This window comes from Cuculus canorus, chromosome 22 (genome assembly GCF_017976375.1).
Source record: "Cuculus canorus isolate bCucCan1 chromosome 22, bCucCan1.pri, whole genome shotgun sequence".
Classification (NCBI taxonomy): Eukaryota; Metazoa; Chordata; class Aves; order Cuculiformes; family Cuculidae; genus Cuculus; species Cuculus canorus.
The window spans coordinates 7,155,838-7,181,652 of record NC_071422.1 but is presented as its reverse complement, the minus strand read 5'-3'; the positions used below and the strand labels follow the sequence as shown (position 1 = coordinate 7,181,652).

The 25,815-nt window shown below is 55.4% G+C and overlaps 1 protein-coding gene across 2 annotated transcripts; it reads right to left on the bottom strand.

Annotated features, from left to right (window-relative positions):
• Positions 1-21,118: 21,118 nt before the first annotated feature.
• C22H1orf216 (chromosome 22 C1orf216 homolog) lies at positions 21,119-25,561 on the bottom strand. 2 transcript variants are annotated; one of them, XM_054086667.1, is made up of 2 exons: positions 25,422-25,561; positions 21,119-23,471 (listed from the first exon to the last, which is right to left on the bottom strand). In XM_054086667.1, exon 2 carries the CDS (start codon positions 23,453-23,455, stop codon positions 22,625-22,627), a length of 831 nt encoding a protein of 276 aa, XP_053942642.1. In that variant the 5' UTR covers positions 23,456-23,471; positions 25,422-25,561; the 3' UTR covers positions 21,119-22,624. The 2 variants fall into 2 exon arrangements, with proteins under 2 accessions (XP_053942642.1, XP_053942641.1); XM_054086666.1 differs by lacking the exon at positions 25,422-25,561 and adding an exon at positions 25,231-25,391.
• Positions 25,562-25,815: the final 254 nt, after the last annotated feature.

Sequence of the window (25,815 nt, the reverse complement as noted above, 5' to 3'; positions counted from 1 at the left end):
CTTCCCCCATGGATCCTTCGCTCTACAGATCTACCAGAGCCGCTCAGAGCATCTCTGCTTTTTGCTGTCCTCTCGGATCCTCCCATCGAGCTGGGGCCTTGCTAACCTTCATTGACTTCGCCTAAACATTTATTAATTGATGGCTGCAGGGTTACCACAGGCTTCTGCTTCTATTTGGGGGAGACAAGATGTCCAGGGAGTATCCTTGCGTGAACTCCCACCGTCCTGCCTTCTACACTCACTCGCTTCTGCATCTGCTGCTGAAGCTGCTTTTAAACCAAAGACATCTGGGGCCCATTAAGATGGTTTTGCTTCTTTGCGGAGCCCAATCTTGGGCAGAACTGGCTGATTTCAGCTCATAGTTAACAATCTCAAGCCTAGACACAACCGCGTGCGGAAGCCGGGACCGGCGAGCTGGTGCCAGCCTGGTGGTGGCCGTCGGCACACGCAGTCGAGTGGACTTCAGGGTGAAAGCGGATGAGATTGAGTCCACAATGAGCACAGAACAGATGCATTGCAGCGAAGCCACTCATGTTTCCTTTTGCCTGACTTAATGTTGAGCCCTTCCTAAGGTGGACCTCATCCCACCTGGGTTGGGAAGAACAGCCTGGTTGGAAGCACTTGGGCAGCACCTCTGCCCCCCACTCTGCCTCAAGAAATGGAGCTAAAATAAAAGCCGGGTTTTCTCCATCTGTAGCCCCACCCTGAGCTTCACATTTTTATTTTTTTTTTTTATTTTGACTTTACAAATGTGCCAGATTAGAAAAAAAGGGAAAGAAAAAACAAAAAGGGAAAGTAGCACATCCCTTTGTGCGAGGCTTTCTTAAAATCCCTGTTAAGTTCCTGTACATGCTGACAGTTTTACAATTTACATGACAGCTGGCTTGCTTGGAGGAGATCTCTGTTAATTAAAATAACACAAAGGGAAAGAAGCGAAATCGTGTCAGCGGATAATTAATTCGGAGCAGGGCACCAGGCTGCGTGCCGATCCCGCTAACAAAACTCTGCAGGAATTCACAGCTTTACGGGGCCCAGCCCTGCTGAGCCTCCCGGAGCTGCGTGTGCTCCACACCGGGATCATCCCCTTCCCCGCAGGAACGCGTCTGCGTTGGACCCCGGGTGCACAGCGCTGCTTCCCAGGGAGACCTGGGAGCTGGACATGTGCTTGGCCGAGGTGTCCAGGTCTCTGGTGCTCTGCCTCTCCTAAAGGGATGCTTTCTTCTCCTGAACCCACCGATATCCCTCACAGAATCACAGAATCACCAGGATGGAAAAGACCTCTTGGATCATTGAGTCCAACCATTCCTGTCTGCCACCAAACCACATCCCTGAGCACCTCGTCTGCCCGTCTTTTAAACCCCTCCAGGGATGGGGACTCCACCATCTCCCTGGGCAGCCTCTGCCAGGGCCCCATAACCCTTGCTGGGAAAAATTCTTTCCCAATATCCAGTGTGACCCTCTCCTGGTGCATCTTGAGGCCATTCCCCCTTGTCCTGTCCTCTGTCACTTGGGAGAAGAGCCCACCCAGCTCCCTCCTCTCCACAACCTCCTTTCAGGCAGTTGAAGAGAGCAATAAGGTCTCCCCTCAGCCTCCTCCAGGCTGAACACCCCCAGGGCCCTCAGCCTCAGCCTCCTGATGAGGATTATGTCCTCATAACCCTTGTTCTCCAGCCCCTCACCAGCTTCATTGCTCTTCTCTGGACGCTCCAGAGCCTCAACATCCTTCTTGGAGCGAAGGGCCCAGAACTGAACCCAGGATTCGAGGTGCTCATTCCACATGCAAAGGCCATGGGGGAGCATCTCATCCCCTTCACCACCTCCGCTGCTCCATGACGGAGCTTTCCAGCCCTGTGAGCAGAGCCCCCGGCCCGTGGCCAGCACAGACGAGGCCAAATCATTCCTGGCGGCAGACGGGAGAGTTATCTCCCTGTTCCAGCCCCGCTCAGCCGGTGAGGCCATCAGAAGCCGATCCAGCGAGAGCCACAGCCGCAGCGCTGGAGATGAGCTCTGTCCCTCTTGGCCAAGAGGCAAATCTGCATCGGGCTGAGCCGTTTCGGTGCTTCCTCAACAGGATGGGATTTACACAAGGGATGTGCACGGGAGGGGAAGGAGAGCGGGTGGAGGGGCCTCCATGAACCCCAAGTGGATTCGGGGAGCCCAAAGCGGGCAGGAAGGCAGGGAAGGAGCTCCTTCAGGGAGTAACAGGATTTAGTGGGACTGAGAAAAGCGGAGCGAGCCAAGCCCTTGGCTGCTGGCTGCGGACCAGAGCTGCTGGCTGGGTGCAGGCTGTGCCATCGCCACCCTCCTGGATGCTCCCATGGCACCTGGATGCTCTCCATCCTCAGGCAGGGATGGGGGCTGCAGCCGGTGCCCTCTGCAAAACCGGCCGCTCAGCACCTCGCCGTTCAAGTTCTGCTTCGTTAACTATTCTGGGCTGCTCTGCTGCATTACTGTGCTGATCAGGAGGGCCTGGAGATGGGGAGAGGCGAAAAAAAAACCCACACAGAAAGAGAAAGAGCAGCCCAGGGCTCCAAAGCAGCTGAGGTGTCAAAGACAGAGATTTCATGAATGTGCCTGCGGTTCACCTGAACAGATGAGCACGAGCTGGAAGGAGAGAAGGAAGAAAATGGAAAAAAGAAAGGATCATTTTTCAGATTGGCAGCTCCCCTCCCAGACATCTTTTAACAAGAGAAGGAAAAAAAAAAGGCTTTAAAGGGCCAGCCAGCTGCTTCTCGACACCGCAGCGGGGACTCGAGCACCCAGAGCCCCGCAGCGGGCGTCGGGCAGGATTGGTGCTGTGGCTCCAGAGCCCTTTCTTTCCACGGGGGCTGAGGAGCAGGGAAGGGCTGGAGAGGCGACCTGCGGAACCAGCGGCGAGAGGAGGCAAACCTATCAGCTCATCCATCACCGCGCACCAGCCCCTGGTTGAAGGCGAGCAATAAGCATCTGCCTGCAGAATAAATCTGTGCTCCGAACGTGGTAATAAACAGAGGGGGGGTTGCGATAGCTGGCGCGGGTCAGCAGCTCCCGGCTGTCCAGAGCTGCCCCTGCACCCCAAGAGCCCCCATTGCCACCGTCCCACGCTGGAGCTGGGCTCCCTCCGCTCTGCCACTCGCTCCGGCCTCAGAAGTTGCCCAGGGAAGCCTGAGAGATCTTCTGCTTTGGAGTTTCTTTGCAGTTTACCAAAAGAGAGACTTTTTTTTTCCCTCAGTGGCCCTGGGCAGCTCATTTTCCATTCTCCTTTGTCACCATTTCTCATGTGTAAGCCTACTCTCTAATCCATGTCCAAGCAGTTGGCCATGAGTTTCATCCAACGTTTCTTTTTCGGATCTCTAGAGGGAATCATTTTAATAAAATGGCATTTACTACACTTGTATTAACTTAATACAATTCTATTAAATATGATGTGTGATGTGTCCCAAGCCAGGAGCTTCCCTCTGCTCCTTCATCCTGCGAGGGAAAAAGAACAGGCAAGAATATCCCTTAGCAAAGTGACGGCTGTGTCCTGGGCTGCATCCAAAGCAGCGTGGGCAGCAGGGAGGGAGGGGATTGTGCCCCCAAATCCCCTCCATTCCTCTCTTGGGAGACCTCACCTGGAATACTGTGTCCAGTTCTGGAATCCTCAAAGTAAGAAGGAGGTGGAGCTGTTGGAACGGGTCCAGAGGAGGCTACAAGGATAACCTGAGGGCTGGAGCATCTCCCATCCGAGGACAGGCAGAAAGTTGGGGTTGTTCAGCCTGGAGAAGTTGCTCCACGCTGGACTGGGAGCTATGGATCCTGATCAAATCTGTTCCGTATGTGAGCAAGCAAGGGGCTGGTTTAACATCGAGAACTCACTGTGGCCGCACTATAACCTGCCCAGCTGACTCTGATGGTGGAGCATCCCACCCTGGCTTGCAAACTAAACGGCAGGAGGTTTATTTATCCCTGCACGCACAGACTGCCCTAAGAAGCTGCTTGAAGGGTGGCCAGTGCTGACCCTCACCCACCCTTCACACGTGGTGTCCAGCCCAGACCCTGCTCACCCTCATCCACCTTTTGCACGAGGACCAACACCCATTCCTCCCCGTTTGCACATCACTCCTGAGCTCCGTGGGGCTGTGGCAATGGGAGCAGGAGCCCTCAGAATAAAACCCAGCATTGTCCTGGTGTTCCTGCCCCTCCCGGCTGGGTGCTGGGTCCCTCGAGCGTGTCCTGCACCGCACGGCCAGCAGTTGCTCCCGCGCTGCGCTGAGCGTCGTGCGTGGCTGCTGCAATTAAGGGCTCTCTGGGTTTCTTTGTAGCTGCAGGACAACATTTTTGAAGGCAGGACTTTGATCTTATTTCCTAAGAGTTTCTCTTTCCCTTCCTTTTCATGTGTGTTTTCCCTGGGTTTTGTCTCATTACGCAGGTGAAGGCTGATGTTCCCCAAGGCGCCCGTGCCCGAGCTGTGGCCCCCATCTCGCCCCCCGCCGCAGCCTCGGCCGGAGGCACGGGGCCAGGGCATCATTTCCTCTTGGAGCAAGTTTGTCCTTGGGCTTCTCCTGGGCAGAAGCTGCCAATTACACTCAATATGCCAGGCTCTGTCAGATCAGGTTCTTGTCAGGGAAAACACTGCGCTGGGGTCCTTATTCCTCTCCTTTTTTTTTTGTCTGTGGTTGCTTTTTTTCTTAATGTTTTTAATGATTTTGCAAAGGAGACCTAATGATGGAGACAAGGATGTTGCTCACGGGTCCTCATGTGCTGCTCTGGCTCCCTGCAGCACCGCTGCCCCCAGGACCATCACCCCTGAATGCCCACCATCCTGCCAAGATCATCACCCCTGAGCACCCGTCATCTCCCTGGGGACCATCACCCCCAAGCACCCATCATCTCCCTGGGGACCAGTACCCCCATGGGGACCAGCACTCCCAAGCACCCATCATATGCCTGGGGATCATCACCCCTGAGCACCCATCATCTCCCTAGGGACCATCACCCTCAAGCACCCATCATTTCCCTGGGGATCCTCACCTCCAAGTGCCCACCTTCCTCCAGGACCATTACTTCCAAGCACCTATCTTCTCCCTGGGTCCATCTGCCTTGAGCACTCATCATCTCCCTGGGGACCATCACCCCTGAGCGCCCATCATCTCCCTAGGGATCATCACCTCCAAGAACCCATCATCTCCCTGGGGACCATCACCCCTGAGTGCCCATCATCTCCCTAGGGATCATCACCTCCAAGAACCCATCATCTCCCTGGGGACCATCACCCCTGAGTGCCCATCATCTCCCTAGGGATCATCACCTCCAAGAACCCATCATCTCCCTGGGGACCATCACCCCTGAGCACCCATCATCTCCCTAGGGATCATCACCTCCAAGAACCCCTCATCCCCCTTGGGAGCATCATCCCTGAGCACCCATCATCTCCCCAGGCAGGTGATGGGAACAGGGACAGGGACATCCCTGCATCCCAGGGGTGTGCCACCGAAGATGGGGCACCCATCGGAGGCTGCCAGCCTCTCGGGATGTGCTGTCGGCTCAGCCCAGAGTAGCAAAGTCAGCCGGGATAAATAAATAAGTAAATCTCATCCTCTGAACATTAGCATTTCTTCTTAAAACAGATCCAGCCTTCTCGCAGCCGTAATCCTCCCCAACGCCAATCTCTGATTAAAACTCCGGTGTTGAGTGAGTCGTAATCCTCCCCACCTCAGGGCCATTTTATTATTGTTATTATTTTTATCCATTAAAACCTGTTTTCTCTAAATGAAATCAAATAGGGGCAGAGATAACAAAACCCATTGCCTTTTCACATATATATATAAAAGAAAGAAACATTTTGCATTCAAAAAAAACCCAAAGTTAATAAATGGCCGAGCCCCAACAGATGGGGGGGTGTGCGGAATTTGCATTTTTCAGATTAACATGCACGAGCGAAGATAGAAAACGCACTTGCCCCAGGGAAATAATTTGAGAAATCTTTGCATATTTTATTTAAAAGCATGCCGCGTTAGGCAGGGTAATAATGCAGAGCGATGGTGATTAGGTTAGGCCTGGAGGGATCGCAGCCTGGGACCCTCCCTCCTCTCTCGCTCGGTCTCATCCTCAACCCCTTGGTGCTACACCAGCCCCGTTGCGGGGGGAGAGCATCAGTGGGTTTAGCCCCATGGGTTTGGGGCAGCTCCCACCGCATGGGCAATGCAGCTCCGAGTGGCGGCAGCGAGGTGTGGGATGCTCCAGCCCCACGCGCGGCAGCGACTCGAGGAAATCCTTCTCTGTGGTCAGATATCTCAAGGGTGAGGTGCAACTCCTTGCCCATCACAGGGGTGTTGGAACTAGATGGTCTTTAAAGTCCCTTCCAACCCAAACTATTCTATGATTCTATGATTCTATCATTCTATGATTCTATGATTCTATGATTCTATGATTCCATGATACTATGATTCCATGATACTATGATTCTATGACTCTGCAGATCCCATGAAGACCAACGAAGGTGGTGAAGGGGCTGGAGAACAAGTCTTAAGAGGAGCGGATGGCAACTGGGATTGTTTAGCCTGGAGAAGCAGAGGATGAGGGGTGGACCTCATCACTGTCTACCTGAAAGGAGGTTGTAGTGATGTGGGTGTTGGTCTCTTCGTCCAAGTGATAGGACGAGAGGGAATGGCCTCAAGCTGCGCCAGGGCAGGTTCAGTTTGGACATTAGGAAAAACTTCACCAAGAAGAAGGCTACACAGAGAGATGGTTGAGTCACCATCTCTGGAGGTGTTTAAAAGACAGGTAGATGAAGTGCTTCAGGATATGATTTAGTAGTGGACAGATAAGGTTGGACTTGATGATCTCAAAGGTCTTTTCAACCCAGAATTCTATGATTTACAGCATCCCACAGAGGCAGTTGTGGTCCCGGCGCCCCAATCCCACAGGCTGGTTGGGAAATCTCAGCCGTGGAGTTCGGCTCGGGCAGCACTAAGGTCCTGCTTTGGCACAAGCACGCCCAGCTGGCATGAGAGCATTTGAACCATCGCCTTCTGTTTGAAGTCAGGGAGTAAATCAAGGCTCATCCCTCACAGCACATCACTGGGAACGCTGTATGGGGAGAAGGCTTTAAAAACGTAGAGCCTTCACTGCGGGGATTTAGGCACCCTAAAAGAAATGGCATGATCTCTCATAAACTGGTTCTGCTGGAGCGCTAACACCGCGCTCAGTGCCTTTATAGAGCTCCAAACCTCTGGGTCTGAAAGCACCTGAAGAAAGTCTTTTATCTCCCATCCCACAGCGAGGGAAGGGGAAGGTGAAGCGAGCTGCACGTTGCAAGCCTGGAGCTGGGTGCCAGCGGCCCCCAAAAGCCCCTCGGAGCTGCTTCCCACCTTGGGCAGCAGCGATGGGCACTTTCGCCTGCTCCTAGGGTTCCACCACCCACAGCCATGTAGGGTTGGCTTGCAGGGACCATGCTGCTCTGGTCCTTGGGGTTTCAGACCATCCTTGAGGTTTCAGACCATCCTTGAGGTTCCAGACCACCCTTGGGGTTCCAAACCATCCTTGGGGTTCCAGACCATCCTTGGGGTTCCAGACCACCCTTGGGGTTCCTCCCTGCTAATTAATCTCTCACTCTGGCAAAAGCCAGGGCAGATGGAGGTACCTCTCCAGGATTCCACCCTTTCGCAGAGCGGGAGCGGAGCCTCAGGAGAATGACTGATCCTGCAGCTCCCATTAACACCGGCGGTGTGAGGTTGGGTTAAAACCTGCGGCGCACAAGTCTGAAGATGAAAGTCCTCACAGCTGTGCAGTTTAACAGGGTGATAATTGGGCAGCGGGAGGGGAAGGAGCATAAATAGGAGGCACAGCAGGGGCAGGGGTTTTTTTGCACTGAGCTATAGGCTTGGAGAGGAGCTTGGCAGCTGCCTCCCTTTCTCAAATTCTGGGGGTGTCTGCAAGGTGCGTTGCTCCTCTGTGCTCGGCTTTCGCTGGATGGAGAGTGGGTGAATGGTGTAGATCCTATGGGGCATCTTTTCGCAGGGGCTCAAACCGTTCCTTCTCTTGGGAAGGTAAGAGGAGGGAGAAGCCCAGAGGTCTGTCCTGCTCAGAGAGGGACAAAGCTTTGCTTTTCCCATCTGTCTGATTCATGCCAAGCCTGCAGCCTCCTCTCAGGTCAGGGAAGCTGGGCTGGGGGCTGCGTGCTGCCAGCACTGCTGAGGATGCAGCCAGAACCTGAGCAGACCCCAGCAGCAAAGGTAGAAATCTGTGATTCTATCCAGAAGGGATAAAAGCACCAAAAGGGCCACGATGCTGCTTTAGCCTTGAATATTTTAATATCCTCTTTAGTGTGAGCCCCTTTGTTATGGCATTTAAAGCTTAAGGTCTCATTTGTCAGTGTTCTTCGAGGTGATGGGATCTTGCAGTCGTTTAAGAAATTCTTCAGCTGGGGCTGCAGGGAAAACAGCCCCTGTAAAACCACAAAATAGCGTGAACAGCAGCCAAACCGATGCACCTGAGAGCTGGAGTGATGTCCTTTCCTTCTCAGCCATATCAAAGAGGGCTTCCCAGCTACTTCTGGAGCCATCCCTGTCCCCTCAGCTTCTCAGCCCCAGTTGCTCCTGGTGCCATCCCTGTGCCCTCGCTGCCCGCTGTCACCTTCCGCAACCTCCAGATCCAGCTTGAAACATGGCAAAACTCCTTTTTCCTGGCAAAACCAAGCCCTTGGAAAGCTCCTGCCACTTCCCTTGGCTTTGAAATCTGACCCAGAGCCTGGCTCTCTCCCTGTCTGCTCCCATTATTAATAAACTTTGAAGGGCTCCCTTCTGTCCTTAATGAGATTAGTGTTATTTTCATGCATTGCTGCAGGGCAAAGGACTGAAAAAGTGGCTGATCTGTAAACTAAAGGGTGCTAATCTATAGAGGGTGGGTCCCCGTCCTCATGGCCTCAGGGGCTGGGTGAGAGTAATCAATTAAAAGAGGGGATTAGAGGTGCCGTGTGGTCACCTACTTTATTAAGGTCACCCTGACACCCTCCCGAAAGCAGGCGGCTCTGGGCACGCTGTGCAGGGTCCAACTCGGGCATTGAGGCTCTTAGAATTAAAAAGAAGCCTTAATCACCAGCCCCTGTTTACACTCTGGACCCAAAGGAGCAGTAGGGGAAAATCTGTTGTTAATACATTAATGGGCACAATTTGCTTAGCAGGTCTGTCTGGGCTTTGTAAATTAATGCTAATTTAAAGCACAACCTCACTGTCTTTCTTTTTTTTTTTTTTTTTTTCAGCTTTGTACACGCGTTTTCGTTTTGCCACGAATTTGGCCAAGTTGTATGTTGGGTTTTTTTTCCTTCCCAAATACAGCATTGCTTTGGCTTCACAGGAGATGTTTAAAACATGGTTTATTTTAGGGTAAGAGAGAGTGGTCTGGCTAAGACTGTGTTGAAACACAGTTCCAGCGTGCACAATCGTGCACAGAGATTTTCACTCCGAGCTTTTCCTCACCAGAAACACCTTGGGCAGCTTTTGTGCAGTCTCTGCTGCTATCGGGTAGAGATGAACCACGCTGCATTGATGCTGAGGATCTCGGTGTGGTCCCAGAATCTCCACCCTTCCCTTTGGGTCACAAATCTGGGTCTGAAAACAGCCCAAAGCCCTGCTCCAAGCCTGTCTTTGGGAAAGGAGGGAGCAGTTTGCATGCCGTGGGGTGCGGATGCTGACAGTAATTAAATGCCTCTTCGCAATGAGCCTCGGAGCATCCTAGGCTGGAGCTGCAGGCGCACCTGAGCCCTGAGGAGTGGGATTGCAGCTCATCCCTCTCTTCTCCTCTAACATCCTCCCCTCGGAGTGTCCCAGACAGTCCTGCGATGCTCAGGACATGGAGCACAGCATTGCTTTGCACCGCAGACACACCATGCCCCGAGCACGGCCGCTTGGCAGCGGGCACGGGGTGCAGAGCTCGGGCAGCGGTGCCCATTAGTGGTGCCACAGTTGTCACCCGCAGATGCAGCTTGGTGGCATCGTGCTAATGCTCATCCACCCTGAGTGCCAGCGAGGAACCGGTGGGACGTGTCGCCAGCCACGCCACCACCGTAACGCGTCCCCGGCACCCTGCGGCGCCCCAGTGGGGTCTGAGCCCCCCCTGCTTCCCATTGAGGACACTCCAACGCGAAAGGGATGTCAGTTTGGGTTTATCCCAAGCCCTGTTACTGTCTGGGTGATAGTTATGGGGTGCTAAAGGGATTAGCAGCCCCCGCCGCCTGTGTTGGGTGCCTCGCTCTGGCAGATAATGTGGGAGCAGCAAGGCAGGAACGGAGACCACAGTAAGAATCACTTTAATTTCTAGACCAGTTTAGACAGAGAAGATGCTATGGGGAGCGATTGCTGTTTTTCTGGGTGCTGCGGTGAGCGTCAGCACCCAGAGGCCTTCTTTCACCCCTTGGTGCAGCTCTGTGCCATTTCTTTTCAGATCGTTCATGTCTTGATGCTTTTTTCTCTCTCAGGTGGGGCATCAACGGCCTCCCCACGGCTGCCGGCACGTAAGCAGCAACGAAGAGCAGCCGCCGCTTAGGATGGGCCAAGGGTGCGAGGTCTTGGCTGTGGATGTGGCTGGGGCCAGATCCTGCTCTGCAGTTCCCCAGGCTGCTGCAATTATTCCCGGTGGCTGGAGAGGCTGCTGGGGACATGATGACTCTTCCTTCACCCTCAGCATCAGCGGTTTTGCATCCTCAGCTGGCTCCCAGCATCCCACCTCCAGCCTTCGTGGGGTCCACACCAGCCCGAGATCAGCACCGTTTCCACCCCACCTCTTGCATCGAGTCCCCAGGAGGTGACAACCACCCCGGAGGGCTCTTACTTCAGAAATCCCCTTCTGGTGGACCCTCCCCTTGGCAGCGGGTTTAATCCTCGCAGCCACAGGGTCCGGGCTGCATTGCCATGGGCGCTGGATTAGGGACCAGCCCGCAGCTCTCCTTTGTCCTCCCCATTGTGGAGCATTTTGCTCGCCTCTGCTTTAAACCTTGTAACCATTTTGCTGCCTTTTAAAACCAGGCTGAATAGGGGGTGGGATGGAGAGGAGGGGGAACGGAGAAGAGCCGAGGCTTTGAGGTTGAAGAGAAGCATTCAGGCTGCAGCTGTCCCGTCTCAGCACATTCCCCGTGACCCCCACGGGCACCGCGGCGGCCACCGAGCATCATTGGCAACTCGGCCGCTCCGGGACAATCCACCTGCTTGCTCAGGACAAGCACTTTCATGCCTATTGGGATTAGAGATTTTAAGTGTCGTTCCAAATTGTGCGGATAAACAGTCTTGTGAAAACTTGTTATGGTGGCGAAAAGCCCCCCCGCCACCACCCCTCAGTCGCTGGCCTTTTGTTTGGGCAATTTTTATTGCCGGATTGGATTTGATGAGGTTTAAGGTTTATTCTTAGGACTCCATTGAAGAGCTGAGCCTTTGTCTCCTGCCGTGGAGCGTGAAGAATATGAAACGTAGGCAAAAATAAATCTGCTTTTCCCCCGCATTAGCCCCGGTACACGCGGGGACCACCAAACGCAGCTGAGAGCGGCAGCACACGGTCCCTCTGCTCTGTCCCTGCCTGCATAGGGTTTGCTCCAGGCTTGCTGGGCTCCGCACCCTCTCCCCAAATCTCCTCTTCCCCCTCCAAGGCGGAACAGCCCCCACATGGCTGTCCCAACCTTCTCCCGATGCAGTCTGAGCTGCAGGAACGAGGCAAGTTGGGCGATGCATCTTCAGGAGGTGCTGGGTCTGCAAAGATCCCGAAACACGGGGAATGGAGAGGAGAGCATCCCTTCTTGCCCACCCCTCCAAAAAAATCCAACCCCACTGGCAGGTCAGTGCCTTAATTGCTTCATTTATCACCAGTCACTTCGGGAAAGATTAATCAGCAGGGTAATTCCTGAGGAAAGGTTGCTCCAGGGGCTGCCTTTCATTTGAGAGGAGCTCCCCTGCGCGTTTCACCTCCGTTGAGGGGAACCTGCTCCGACACGCTCCGCACCGGCACGGCTGCGGCTGCCCAAGCACCGGGGATGCGCTTGCACCTCCATCCCCACCTCATCCCCACAGCCACGGGGCAAAGCTGATGTGCAGGGTTCAAACTGGTGACTCCTGAGCAGCTTTGGAGGCAGTGTTGGCAGCGCCGGGAGCCAGCGGCAGGCGTCTGGCACGAGCTGAGAGGCTGAGTTTCTGGAGAGCCTGGAGCCCCAGGCAGAAAATCATGCAAAACTTGGTGCATTGGGCTGGTTCCAAGCAAAGATAAGAAAACCAGAGCATGCAAAACCTGCTCAGAGCAGGGCTGGCCTGGAGGAGCGTGGCTGGCTTGGAGAGACGCCTTTCCTGATGGCTCTCATCGTGATCCCACATCTCTGGACAGCAAGTCCTGCGGCTGGGAGATGCCACAGCCTTGTCCTCATGAGCTGCTGAGGAAGGGCACGCTCTGGCCCAGCAGCACCCCAGGGCTGCAGCCCTGCCTTGCACAAACCAGGTCCCCGTGGGTTGGACAAACATTTGAGGAACCCCAAGTTCCCTGTGAGAGCCTCAGCTATGAAAACATGGCATTGTTTCTCAGTGAAAACTCATCCCCTGAATGCCCAACTCTTGAATATGAGTGAAAAGTGAATAACGACGTAGAGGGAGAAAGGAAAATTGAGTGGTGGAGAGGATGGGGAGGAGAAAGCTCTCCAACAGGGCTTGAACAGAGGCGGTGAATGAGCAGGATGGGACTCGACTGTGCCATTTCCGAGCATTTAGGATGCAAGGAGCCTTCTATGGATATCCACTGTCTGGGCGGTTGTCCCACCACAACATACCCTGTGACAGCAGAGGAGGAGAGTTGATGAAGACTCTGCTATGAGAGGCAGGAGACACCACCCGAGGTATCTTGGCTGGGACAGCCGAGCCAGTGCCGCAGACTCGGGACACGCTGTCCCACCCCAGTCAGCGTCGGCACCATGCTGCTGGGGGGAGGAAAGCTTGTCCCCCTGTCTGCCACATCACTTTGCATCTAGCAAGATGATTCCCTAGATACCCAGTGATGTTCCAGCTCCTCCTGTTTGGATAAAATATCTGTAATTACACGCATGCCTAATTTGAATTATTTCCAGACTGCAATCCTAACACTTTGGGCTCTACTAAGCAGCTTGGCAGGAAACTCCCTTCTCAACAGGGAGGAGATAGGTGGTGGCACTTCTGCTCCTTGGGTGGGTGGCCGGCACGGCCATCGAATGATCACCACGGGGCACTAAGATCTCCTTCCCAGCACCCAGAAAGGGTTTTCTTCAGAGTCCGACACGTTTCCTAATATACTTTAGATGTTTGATCCCATAAAGAGGAATAGGGAGGAGGATTTCTCCATTTGCGCTTAGGTCTGCTATGGTCAGCCTCGTTTAAGGGAGATTGAGATGAGATCTTATGGAGAAATGTTTTGCTGTGAGGGTGGGGAGGCCCTGGCCCAGGTTGCCCAGAGCAGTGGTGGTGCCCCATCCCTGGAGGGGTTCCAGGCCAGGTTGGATGGGGCTTGGAGCCCCTGATCCAGTGGGAGGGGTCCCTGCCCATGGCAGGGGGTGGGACTGGATGAGCTTTGAGGTCCCTTCCAACCCAAACTATGCTATGATTCTATGATTTTTGAAGCTGAGAGGGGACGAGAAGTTAATTGATGTGCCCAAGGCCTTGTTCGTAGCTGCAGAGACAATGAACGCTTTCCCAAAACCGACGCTGCCGTCAGAAATCGTGGGGCTGGTGGAGAGGGTACTGAGTGAGTTTCTTTGGCCCAAGCTGGGTAAGATGTCACGTTTGATTCTCTTCATGGTCCCTTCCGGCCCTGCAGTTGATGGGCTCAGAAGTGGCGTTGGCTGAGGAACAAGAACTGTTTCCTCAAATGTTCAAGGCTTTAAAATTTGGTTTCCTTCCAGTCTACAACCGCAGTGAGTCCTTTGGAAAGTTTTCCATGGCAAAGCACCCCGAGAGGAGCAAGTCCCAAAGAGATGGGGGCAGAGCCCACGTGGACACCAGCAACCACCCCACCGTGCTCAGATTTCGGGGGGCAGTGGGTTGACATGTCCAAGCCATGAGGATGACGAGCCCTGAGACCCCGTGTGGCCCTCCTTTTGCCCCCAGCCCGCTGCTGGGGCGCGTCCCTGCCCGCCCGCGCTGTCAGGCAGCATTGTCTCCGCATGGTGGGTTTCTTTCTGTGCAGCAGAGTTGTGCCTCCCCTCTTCGCTGCGCTCAGCAGCCTTTTGCTGTCACATCGCGTTATTTGCTCGATGAGAAGTGACGGATGAACCTTTTTCCCCCCCTTCTACAGCTTCCCCTGCCTTCAAAATGCCCAAGAGCTGCCCAGCATCACCAGGGTGCAGGAGGACGGCGAGCAAGGGGATCCCAGACCTCAGCACCCATCGCTCACCCCCTGCCCGCCAGTATCCTGGGTGGCTCAGGGATTGAGGAGGAACGTTATTTGGGATTTGGGAAGTGATACCTCAGCTGGATTTTGAAGGTCCTGGTCCCCTGCTGGGGATGACGTAGGGTGGGCATCTCCCTGCCCATTGCCGGGTTTGGGGTGAGGGTCCAGGCAGGGCTGAGCCCCTCAGCCTGATCCAGTGGGAGGTGTCCCTGCCCATGGCAGGGGTTGGAACTGGATGATCTTTAAGGTCCCTTCCAACCCAAACTCTTCTATGGTTCATCCAGGGCAAAGCACCCCTCCCTACATCTCCCCCAACTCTTAATTCGTTCTCCATGGGTTTTTGTCTCCCCCCCTCCTCCCCCTCTCCGTCTCAGCTGCCTGATGAATGAAGGATGGGTTTTTAAGCCTTTTTTACCCCCAAGGCCCACAGTGCTGGCTTGGCTGCTATCGCTGGGATAAATGCAGCCTTTTCGGCCTGGAGCAGCATCCGGCAGAGCCGCACGGTCCCCCCCGCGCCGGGTTATCAATCCCTGCTCAGCATCGCCAGCGCCGGGCTGGGTCCTCTCCACTGGGAGCCCTTTTCCTCCCCTCTGGCCACAAGAAAGACCAGTGTGGCTTAATTCTACACAGTATCAACACCAAACAGACTCAGCCCAACGCTACTGGCTTCTCTTAATTCGTCTTTGTATTGCTCGTTTTTCATGAATTTTTAAGAAGTTTCCATTTCTCCGTTTTATCCGGCGGGTTCGGGCGGGTTTGAGGGGCGCGAGCGGCCCCCTGCATCCTCCTTCTGGAGAAAACAAAGGGGAAGGGAAGTCAGCTTGGATCTCCCCAGCCTGGAAAGTTTTCAGATGAGTTGAGAAATAAAATCTCCCGCAGTTCAGCAGATGAAAGGGCTGCGGTATCAGATCCACAATGCTCGGGTCCTGGCACAGCGCGGTGACGCGGTGCTCACCCTCTCGCCGGCAGCAGCCGTTCCTCCTCGCCAGCATCACTCAAACGTAAAAATACAGATGGTGCCACTCGCAGGGCAGGGCTGGAGCAAAGAAAAATTATCTGAGTCCACAACGGACTTGAAAAAAAAGCACCCAAATGCCTTTATTTGTTGTTTTGCTCTAATGCAGAACGCAGCCTCCATCCATGACCAGGAACTGGAAGCTGCCTTCTCCCTCCTGGCCCTCTCCAGAGAGCAGAGAAATTAAAGCAGAATAGGGGAAAAATGGAGATTCCAAGATGGAAAACACAGATAGAGACCGTGAAAGCAGCCAAACTGGGGTAGTTCAGGGCCAGCGTTTTGGTTTGGATCTCAAGACAGATAAGCTGGGAGCCTCCTTTCACGCACCCCGACCTGAGCCTTGCTTGGTTTGCAGGCAGCGTTCCCAAGCTCGTGGGAGCCGATCCGGCCGTCCCGCGGGGCGAAACCTGTCTCAGGGGGCTGTGAGCTCAGGGCAGCCCCGCATCCCTCTCCTGTTTGGGGTGGGAAGGTGTTTCTTGGCTGTCCAAGCAGAACCTTTGTTTTTAAGCCCTCAGTCAAATGCTCAGAGACAGGCAGCTTGCGTGAGGCTCGGATTATTATCCCCTTGGAGGAATAAAGTGCAGCATCGAGGCTTCTGGGATTCAAACCGATGGTTCCAGGGCTCTAGATATTTCAGTGCTGATGCTTAAAACCAGGAAGGCATTCCCTCCAGCAAGACAGCCACTACATCATACGGGGAACGCGCTATGAAATAATGATGTACAACTGGCCTTGAGGCACTCTTTGCAGCTTGATTGGCCTCAATGGCAGAAGAATAACCGAGAGTTTATTGCTTCTCTTCTAGTGATCTTTACTCCCAGCTGTTTTCTCGGGGAGGCCCGGATCCCCGCATCTCATCCAAAGAGCCACGGCGCGGTGCTGAGCAGGGCTGGTTCCCAGGACAGGGCTCTGTCACAAGGTGGATCTCCGCGGGAAAAACCCCCTGACCTCTGCCCAAGGCAGATGAGGAGACCCGACCATGGCTTGGACCCCTTTCCTCTTTTTCCCGTGGGTGCATCCAGCTCTTGGAGCAGCTCCCTTGGCTCCAGCACCCACTCATCCCAAAGAGAGAGCACCCAGTGCTCACCCTCTCACGCCACATCCCCTTCACCAGCACCAACCCACCCGCTGCACCCGCGCCTTGATGCTGCACCTCGGCGAAGCCTCGAGAGCTGATTCTCCCCACTGAAGTCCCCGCTGCCTGCACAGGAAAAGGGGTTAAAGAGCATTTTCAGGCAGAGGGTTGTTGGTGATGCCCAGCTCCTGATGCTGTTTGCAGAGGGCGAAGGTTGGGTGGTTGCAGGTGCCTTTTTTACCCCTTTCTTTTGAGGAGCCCTGCTGCAAATAGCCTGATTTTTAAGATTTCTCTATCATTAAAATGTAAATGAAAACAGACACGAAAACAATCTGAATTTCCAGCCGAGTTGCTCTTGCTTAATATTCTACCCCGAAGGGGGATGTGCGGAAGCAACAACATTTCAAAGGGAATCATTAAAGAAGGCAGGCTCAAACTGCGTTTTCATCAGATACCGTGGCAAAGCCGAGCGCTGGGGTCTTGCCCATCCCACCCCACTGGAGAGGACAAGCTTTGGAAAAAAAGAAATGTCCAAGCCAGGGTGAGAAGGACCCTCACACTGAGCTGTGCCGCAGTCTGCCTGGCTGGGAAGGCTCGCGTGCCGGCACGGTTTGGCTGCAGCCTGCACCATCGAGCTGGGACGAGGCTGGGTTTTAATGCATCCTGAGTTTTTCAAGATGCCCTGGAAAAGCAGTGGGTTTTGCGATGCGTCCTGACAGTGCAGACCCCGATACTTTCCAAACTTGCCTGCAGCCCCTTCCACCCCGAGCTCTCGGTATGCTTTGTTCTGTCTCGAGCAGGAGGCCGAAGTGGCTGCGTTTATATAATGAATTTAAAATCAAATACACAACATTAGGGAAGGAGAAGAGCCTGAAAAAATAGTGTGAATCCAGTCCAGCCATGCACCAGAGTAGGGAAGGGACTGAGCGGTTCCGGTTGAATCCCAGACACGGCACTTGCTGCCTGGATAAGCTGAAATGTCAGCAGCACTCCGGCTTGGCTGCACGGAATTGCTGAGAGCTGCTGGGTTTATATTTAGATTTCACAGAGGTCACCAGGCAGCAGCTGCGTGGAGGCTCGCAGGGTGCAGAGCGCCTCAGCCAGCGCCGTGCAGGATGTGGCTCCGATGCCAGACCCAGATGTCACCTGGTCAAGGGAGAAAAGACAATCACTGCTCGGGAGTGGCTTCAGCATTGCTCTGGGACAGTCCCCAAACGCTGCAGGGACAGGTCTGCTGGCTGGGTCGTCTGTCCCAGCGGATGCTCCTGGAAGAAGAGGGATGCACTAAGGCTCAGGACCATGCAGGATGTGCCTCCCAGCCTCATGTACCCAACGCTTGGTGTCACCTACCCAGGGCTGAAGGAAAATGAAGCTTGGTTGGGCAAGGAGCATCTCTCCACTGAGAGGATGGAGCAGCAGAGGCGTCCCATGCTCAGAACTCACTCCAGGTGGTCCATCTGGGCATCCCGCAGGTGATGTTCACCAGGCAGCGGAACGGCAGACCCTCGCCAAGACCCAAAGCCCCTCTTTTTCCCCATCAGCTCTCCCTCCTAGCAGTCTGGAAGGGCTGCAGGATGGGTGCTGCTCCATGCCAGCTCTGGGGCTGCATGGCAAAGGCTCCCAGCTGCCTGGCTCGGATGCCAGCAGGCAGGACAGCTGGATACTGCCCGGGCCACAGCAAGGACAGAGCCCCACAGCTCCCCACCACCCTCCTGGACCTCCCAGGCAGTGGCAAGTGCTCCCAGGATGGCGCTACATATAGATCCTATAAGGGGAGAGATCATCTCTCCAGGTACCCTCGTCCCTCTGTGCTTGGCGGAGCAGCAGAGAGGGATGGAGGTGGTGGGACCTGAGGCTGTGCAAAGCCCCTCGTGTTGGGGGTAAGGGAGCAGCCCTGGCTGGGCTCACCCTGCCAGCCAAGAGGAAAGGAAAGCCCTTTTCCTGCTGCAAACCAAACACGTGAGACCTGGAAGTCTCCGAGACACAATAAGCAGGGGATGCCAGGATGCCTTAAGCGTGTCCCAGTCTGGATCTGTGGATGCTAATGGCCCGAGATGATTAATTTGCTCTTGTACTTCCGTGGCATCAGTTATCACATTATTAGATTTTATTTTTAAAGACTGCTTTTTAAGCCCACAAAACACTGGAAAGAGTTAGAACGGATTCAAATTACAAGGTAAAATATTTCCCTCTGAAGCTCCATAAATACTTGACTCTTTTTTTTTTAATGCTATTATTTTAACTTCCAAAGCAAGGCAGAGTTTGCCAAATCTTGCTTTCTGCAGTAAAACCAGTTCAGTGTTACAGGGATTTAATACTATAATAACAATAAACTTTCAGAGGAGACCTTAGAAACAAAGAACCTTCTCTGCCGTGCATGGAAATTCCAGCTCAGCCGCCCCGGGGTCCGCAGCTCGGTTTTCCCGGTGCTGGGGAGCGATCGTGTGTGAGCCCCAACGTGGTTGCCTGCTTCTGCACAGCCCCACACAACGGCCTCATCCAGATCCCTCTGGTGATGCTCGGTCTTCTCCCTGGGCAGCTTTCAGAGCCAGAGCATCTCTTTAGAGCCCCTGAGAGCTGTTATCCATCTGTGAGACAAGCATGGAGCCCCTTGTTTACCGAGGACTGGAAATCCATGAGGGTTGAGAGCAGCCCTGCAGTGAACTTGGGGTGCTGGTCAATGAGAAGCTCGACACGAGCTCACAGTGTGCGCTCGCAGCCCAGAAACCAACCGTGTCCTGCGCCGCATCCAAAGCAGCGTGGGCAGCAGGGAGGGAGGGGATTCTGCCCCTCTGCTCCTCTCTGGTGGGACCTCATCTGGAGGATGGGGTCCAGTTCTGGAATCCTCAACCTAGGAAGGAGATGGAGCTGTTGGAACAGGTCCAGAGGAGGCTACAAAGATGATCCAAGGGCTGAAGCACCTTCCGTAGGAGGACAGGCTGAGAGTTGGGGTTGTTCAGCCTGGAGAAGAGAAGGCTCCCAGGAGACCTTAGAGCGACCTTCCAGTACCTGAAGGGGCTCCAGGAAAGCTGGGGAGGGGCTGTTCACAAAGGCTTGTGGGGATAGGATGAGGGGGAATGGGGATAAACTGGAGAGGGGCAGATTTAGACTGGACATTAGGAAGAATTTTTTCACTATGAGAGCGGTGAGACCCTGGCCCAGGTTGCCCAGAGCAGTGGTGGCTGCCCCATCCCTGGAGGGCTTCCAGGCCAGGTTGGATGGGGCTTGGAGCCCCTGATCCAGCAGGAGGTGTCCCTGCCCATGGCAGGGGGTTGGAACTGGGTGATCTTTAAGGTCCCTTCCAACCCAAACTATTCTATGACTGTAGGTCCCTGGTATGGTCCTCGGGCTCATCCCAGTCCCCAGCCCGGTGCCTGCCCCTCGCACCCATCCTGCGCTGGGCTGGACCCGCAGCTGCAGAGGGAGCTGAGCGCAGGGTGGGTTGCAGGGTTCCAATCTCCGGGGGTCTGAGCTCCCGGGGGCACCGCAGAGCCCTGGCTTCCCCCGTGCTGGGCTCAGCCTTGTAGCTTTTTTATGTCCTTATTGTTTTTCCCTCTTCCAGTTGGTCGGGATTTTAATTAATTCCTAAATCTCATTTGGGCACCGGAGAGAGGGGGTGGAAAGAACTCTGTCTAAAGTTGCTTTTGCAAATCAGCACTGGCCATCTCGAACTCAGCTCTCGGGGCATAAGCATTGGGGCTCCCAATATCCGAGGAGGAAGCCTCTCGCTCATGGAGCAGATCCGCCCCTTTGATGTGCTCCCGCAGTTATTCTTTCATTTCTTGAGCAAATAAGCTGGATAGTCACAATATTTACCTTGGAAATAATTATTTGTGTAAAACATTTGACCAAGATAAACAGAGAATCACTTGGTTTCTCTGCTGGGCTGGGAGGTCTCATGTTCCCCTCAACCTGCATGTGCTCCAAGGTGGAAAATCAGCTTTAAAGCTGAGCACATTCACATCCGAGGGCTGGGGACAAACCATCTTGTAGCCTCAGCTGCAGGGCATGTACAGAGATAGAAAAATGCAGCTGCTTTGCCCGTCAGGAACCGCTGACCCAACCCCTGTGTCTGCGAAGGGGCTATCGCACCCCTGGATTCCCACAGATTGAGGAGAAGCAGAAAGGAGGAGGAGGGGGGAAAGGTGAAGGCAGGTTCAAAGGGCGGCTACAGCTTCGCTTTTTCATCTCTAGTTAATCTCTGCAAGGCCTGAGGCAAAGTCACCTTTGGGTCAATACTCAGGTGTTTTTCCCCCACTGCCTCCCAGCGCTCCCCATCAGCTGGGGCCGCGGGGCAGGGCGAGCTGGGGGCCCCAGAATCCCGTCCCCCGCCTTCAATCCAGGGTGGAGGGTAAACCCTGCACCCCTGTACCCGCTCCACAGCCATGGGGAGAGGCGGGAGGAGCCTCACATTTGAGTTTTTCAAAGCAGAAAGGCTTTTATATTGCGCTAGAATGAACTGCCGGTGTGGGTCCAGTGCGTTGGTGCGTGTCCAGGGATGCAGCGATGGGAGGAGGGTGCCAGGACCGCTGCCTTCGACCTCACTCCTCTCCCACGCTCCCACCAGCTCGCGTTCCACATGCTCCAGACCCTGCGGCAAGCACGGGGTGGCCACAGCCAGCAGGCTTCTGACGGGAAAGCGAGGAATAAATCCACCCAGGGCTCAGCTCTTTCACCTCCAAGGCTTTTATTAAGGTGTGTGACATGCCCACAATCACAGTCTGGGATACGACACAGGCAGCAGCGCTGGACAGGAGTGAGCGTGAGGGCAGCGAGAGCCTTGCCGGGATGCTGCCAGACTCCTCCAGTGCCAGGAGAAGAGGTTGGCACAGGTCACTTGGAGATGAGTGAAGCCTTCACCTCCAAAATACCCTTTTGAGAAGCAGGTTTGCAGATTCCCCATTACCTACGGGACAGGAGGTGGCTTCACACACGGTTATTTATTTGCAGTGCAGTAACATCCAGCAATCGATGGAAGCTGGGCTGTGCCGTCCCACCGCAAAGTCACAGCCAACTCTCAGCTCCGCTTCTCCAGCAAAGGAAAAAGTTGGGCTGGGGGTAACAGCAATTCTGACATTTCTCCCCACCCGCTTTTTGCAGATGAGAAACTAAATTAGAGCCTGGCTTGGCAGAGGGACCGCGGTCGGGATGGGGAGCGCGGTCTCCTCCTGGCTTTGCAGTGGAACCACCCCTCCCTCAGCATCAGCAACTTCAATGGAACACACGTCATGTTAACACTGAGCAAAATACAGCAAATAAACACAGCACTTAATCCCTGTTTTAGGATGACTTCGTTGTACCCTGTACACAGTCCTCACTGGGTAAAATGTAGCTTAGAAAAAAAAAACACTGTCTTTGCTTTGGAACAATAAATTAATATAAACACCAAGAGCACAACTTCGCAAGCAGCTTCCTGATCATGCACCACTAAAGCATCTCCCACGACAGACAGATGTGCATAAACACACCCTGGCTGCAAGGATAAATCTGAATTAACGTTTCTGTAATACTGAATCTAAGAAAAAAAAAATAGATTGGGTTCGAATCCGTTGACACATTTACTTTTAGGCATTCTGAGGTCACTTCTCAGAATAATTTTTTCCCCTCTCTCTCAATCTCTCTCTCTCTCTCTGTAGGAGTTCAGATCTTATCTGCAAAGCTTTTACCCGCGCTCCATTAGCGGCGCAGCCGGGCGAGTCCCCAGGAGCAGCCCAGGATACTGCGCTCGCCCCGAAAGCACGAGCAGTGTTTTTGAGGGCGGTTGGGTTGTCGCCGTGCGGGTGCGGTGTGTGGGGTGAAGGGAGCTCACGCCCGAGCACGCGCTGAAGGTTACGTTGCTCAGGTTATGTGGCAAAGCTTTTCTCCCTTGCAGGGCCCATCCTGGCACACAGAAAGGACCATAAACCAGATTTAAAAGATGAGCCTCGCCACCGCAGGCTCAGCAAAGCCCACGGGGTTGGGGTTCACCCTGTCTGACACCCCACGGATGTGACGCAGAGGGACGCGAGTTCCCACGCAGAGGGAAATTTGAGATGAATGGTTCTACATTGGAGAGAGATGGGAAGGAGAAGGCGAGCACCCAGACGCCGGCGAGCGCTCCGCACTAGCATGCGGCACGGAGATGCCACCGGGCAGCCCTGCAGCAGCCGGGAGGGCGAAGGCTGGGGCAGGGCAGAGCCGGTGGCACCTCAGAGGCTGGGGGCGGCTGTGCCGGTGCGGCACGCCGGGCCGTGCTGCATGAAGCGGATGAGCTCCTTGCGGTTATCCAGGATGGTGTCGAAACTCTCCTGCAGGCGGTTCTGCTGGTCCACCACTTTCTGCTGGAGGCCGTGGATCCAGCGCAGCAAGGCCAGGCGCCGGTACATCACCAGCTGGATGTGGTGCTTCTCCTTCTCCCGTTCCTTGAAGCGCTCCTTGAACTGGAGATGCTGCACGGCCTCTGCCAGCGCTGGGAAGAGGGTCCCCGGCTCGGGCTCGGCCACCACAGCCTGAGATGGGCTCCCAGGGAGAGGAGCAGTGCTGGGAGGGTCCCAGGAGCTCCCGCAGGCGCTGTCGGGGCTGTCGATGCTGAGGGAGCTGCTGGCGTAGCCATTGTCCTCTGCAGGGGAGCTCAGGGTCTTGCCGCAACCCCCCACCGGCTCCTCAGTAGCATTTTGGCCCCCTACTCCGTCGACTTCTGCTCCCTCAGGGGGGCTGCGCACCCCCTGCTCGGGGAGACGTGGCTGCGCGGCGCCCAGGCTCGGAGCAGCGTCTCTAAGTCGGCCCTGGACCATCTGTCTCTGCATTAATAACAGCAGATTATCGGACGGATTTGTGGTGTTTTCGCTCTGGCTGGAGCCCTCCTCCGGCAGAGACCCCGGCGCTGGCTGGCTCCAGTTCTCGTTGCTGTCACACACCTCTCCCACAAAGTTGGAGTTGGAGTCCTGCCCACAGCTGGCCCCCGGCACGGCCGTGCCCAGCGCCGGCGCCCCCCGGAACGGGGCGTTCGCTGGGGCGCAGGGCGGGCAGACGGCAAACATCTTGCTGGTCTCCTGCCTGCAAGAGAGACAAAGAGCTGTAACGCGTCTGTGGAGAGCGCGGAATGGCACGACCGGAGCTCTGATCACCCACAGCTCACCTACAGAGAGCAAATATTCCTTTACTTTATCTTGTTAAAGCTACTGAACCCAAGTCAGCGCTCATCCTGTCCTGGTGTTTTTCTGCTGTCTCCAGGCAACATCAAAGAACCATGGAGTGATTTGGGTTGGAAGGGACCTTGAAGTCCATCCAGTTCAAGCCCCCACCATGGGCAGGGAGACCTCCCACTGGATCAGGGGCTCCAAGCCCCATCCAACCTGGCCTGGAACCCCTCCAGGGATGGAGCAGCCACCACTGCTCTGGGCAACCTGGGCCAGGGCCTCCCCACCCTCACAGCGAAACCCTTCTTCCTAACATCATTGAAGGGCAACTCCCCACCTGACGCAGAAGCTCAGGATGGGCACCCTCAACCCTTCTCTCCTCCCTGTGAGCTCCAGCCCAAAATCACACTTCCATGGCTCCCCTTCTGCGACTGTCAGAGGGCATCGCGGGCGCAGGGACACAGCCGGCACGCTCAGCTCCAGCAGCGTTTGTGCTTGTGGTAGATGTAAAGAAGTCAGTGCTGGGAGAGGTTTGCTTGGAAAGAGCTGCTTTTCCAACAGGAAGAAAAGCTATTTAAGCAGGTGAGACTGCCTGGGCTCCTCTGCACAACCTCTGCCGTCTCCCACGGGCTGGGCTGTGGGTTTGGTCCAGTCTCCACCAGTGCCCAAACCAGTAACCCCACCAGGCTGCCTCCTTCTCTGGGAGCAGGCAGAGCCAGAAAAGGAAAGGTTAACCTAGCGTTTCTTGCCAGGTCATTAGCAGCGAGAGCTGATCTCAGAGCTCGCTCCCAACAAGGACGTGCTCACAAGAATCACATGAAGCAAAACCCATCGAGTGTCCTGGTTTCACCCCTGGAAAGCAGCACAGAGGCAGGAGGGGGTCTGGGTGCTGGATGCCCACCTTGGGGCATGGGACAGGGGCTGCAGCAGTGATGGGGGCGCAGCCAGCAGCATAGAAGAGCCAAGAAAATGCAGGGAAGAGCCATGAAGATGCACCGTGGGGCAGTACCACCCTGGTCCCACCACCACGGCTGCTGGTGATGCCCTGCAGCGTGCCCAGCGCCCGGGACGGGAGAGCTCAGACCTAGAAATGCTGTTTCCAAGGTCAAGAATGGCACCAGAGAGAGGAGGGCAAGTGCCTACACCTGGCTGGGGGGCCCTGAAGGCTTGTGTCCCCCCGCAGCAGCGCCCACACTGACCCCATCATTCGCGCTGCCCAGGACTGGGGACCCCACTATAAAACTGCTTCTGAGGGAAGCGTGGGAAAGGAAGGATGTGAACCCCAGGCTGCAAAGCGGGTGAGCTGAGCATCCCTGCACCCAGAGAGCCCCTGAACTGGCTGAGGGGGGCAGGGGAGAGCATCCTTGCATCCACAGATGCCCCAGTACCAGCTGGGAAGAGTATCCCTGCACCCACAAAGGCCCCAGTAGCAGCTGGGAAGAGCATCCCTGCATCCAGAACCCCCCAGTACCAGCTGGGAAGCGCATCCCTGCATCCAGAACCCCCCAGTACCAGCTGGGAAGCGCATCCCTGCATCCACAGCCCCCCAGTACCGGCTGAGAAGCGCATCTCTGCATCCACAGCCCCCCAGTACCAGCTGGGAAGCGCATCTCTGCATCCACAGCCCCCCAGTACCAGCTGGGAAGCGCATCCCTGCATCCACAGCCCCCCAGTACCGGCTGGGAAGCGCATCCCTGCATCCAGAACGCCCCGATATTGGCTGGCAGAGCATCCCTGCATCCCGAGCCCCCCCGGTACCGGCTGCGGGGAGACCCGGGAACCCGGAGCGCGCCGGGGCACGGCGGGGGCTGTCGGGGGTGGGAAGGGCAGTGGAGAGAGGGGGGAGCTGCGCCCGTTCCGCACTCACCGCCCCGGTGGCTCCGCCGCGCCGGTGGGAGCGGAAGCGGCTCCGCGCAGGGAGGGGTCAGAGCGGCGCTTCCTCCTCCTTATCCTCCTCCTCCTCCTCCTCGCATCCCCCGCCTCTCCATCCCTCCGAGCATCCCACAGACATGGAATGGGTCGGAAGGGACCTCAAAGCCCATCCAGTCCCACCCCTGCCATGGGCAGGGACACCTCCCACTGGATCAGGGGCTCCAAGCCCCATCCAACCTGGCCTGGAACCCCTCCAGGGATGGGGCACCACCACTGCTCTGGGCACCCTGGGCCAGGGCCTCCCCACCCTCACAGCAAAACATTTCTGCCCAAGATCTCATCTCCATCTCCCCTCTTGCAGCTTAAAACTGTTCCTCCTCGTCCTCTCC

Excerpts from the sequence above, each read along its gene's own strand:
- C22H1orf216 (XM_054086666.1), bottom strand. The coding sequence starts at position 25,286 with ATGCTCTGCCAGCCAATATCGGGGCGTTCTGGATGCAGGGATGCGCTT. Across the intron at positions 23,472-25,230 it reads AGGGATGCGCTTCCCAGCCG|GCAGGAGACCAGCAAGATGT; the intron begins GTACTGGGGGGC and ends TCTCTCTTGCAG.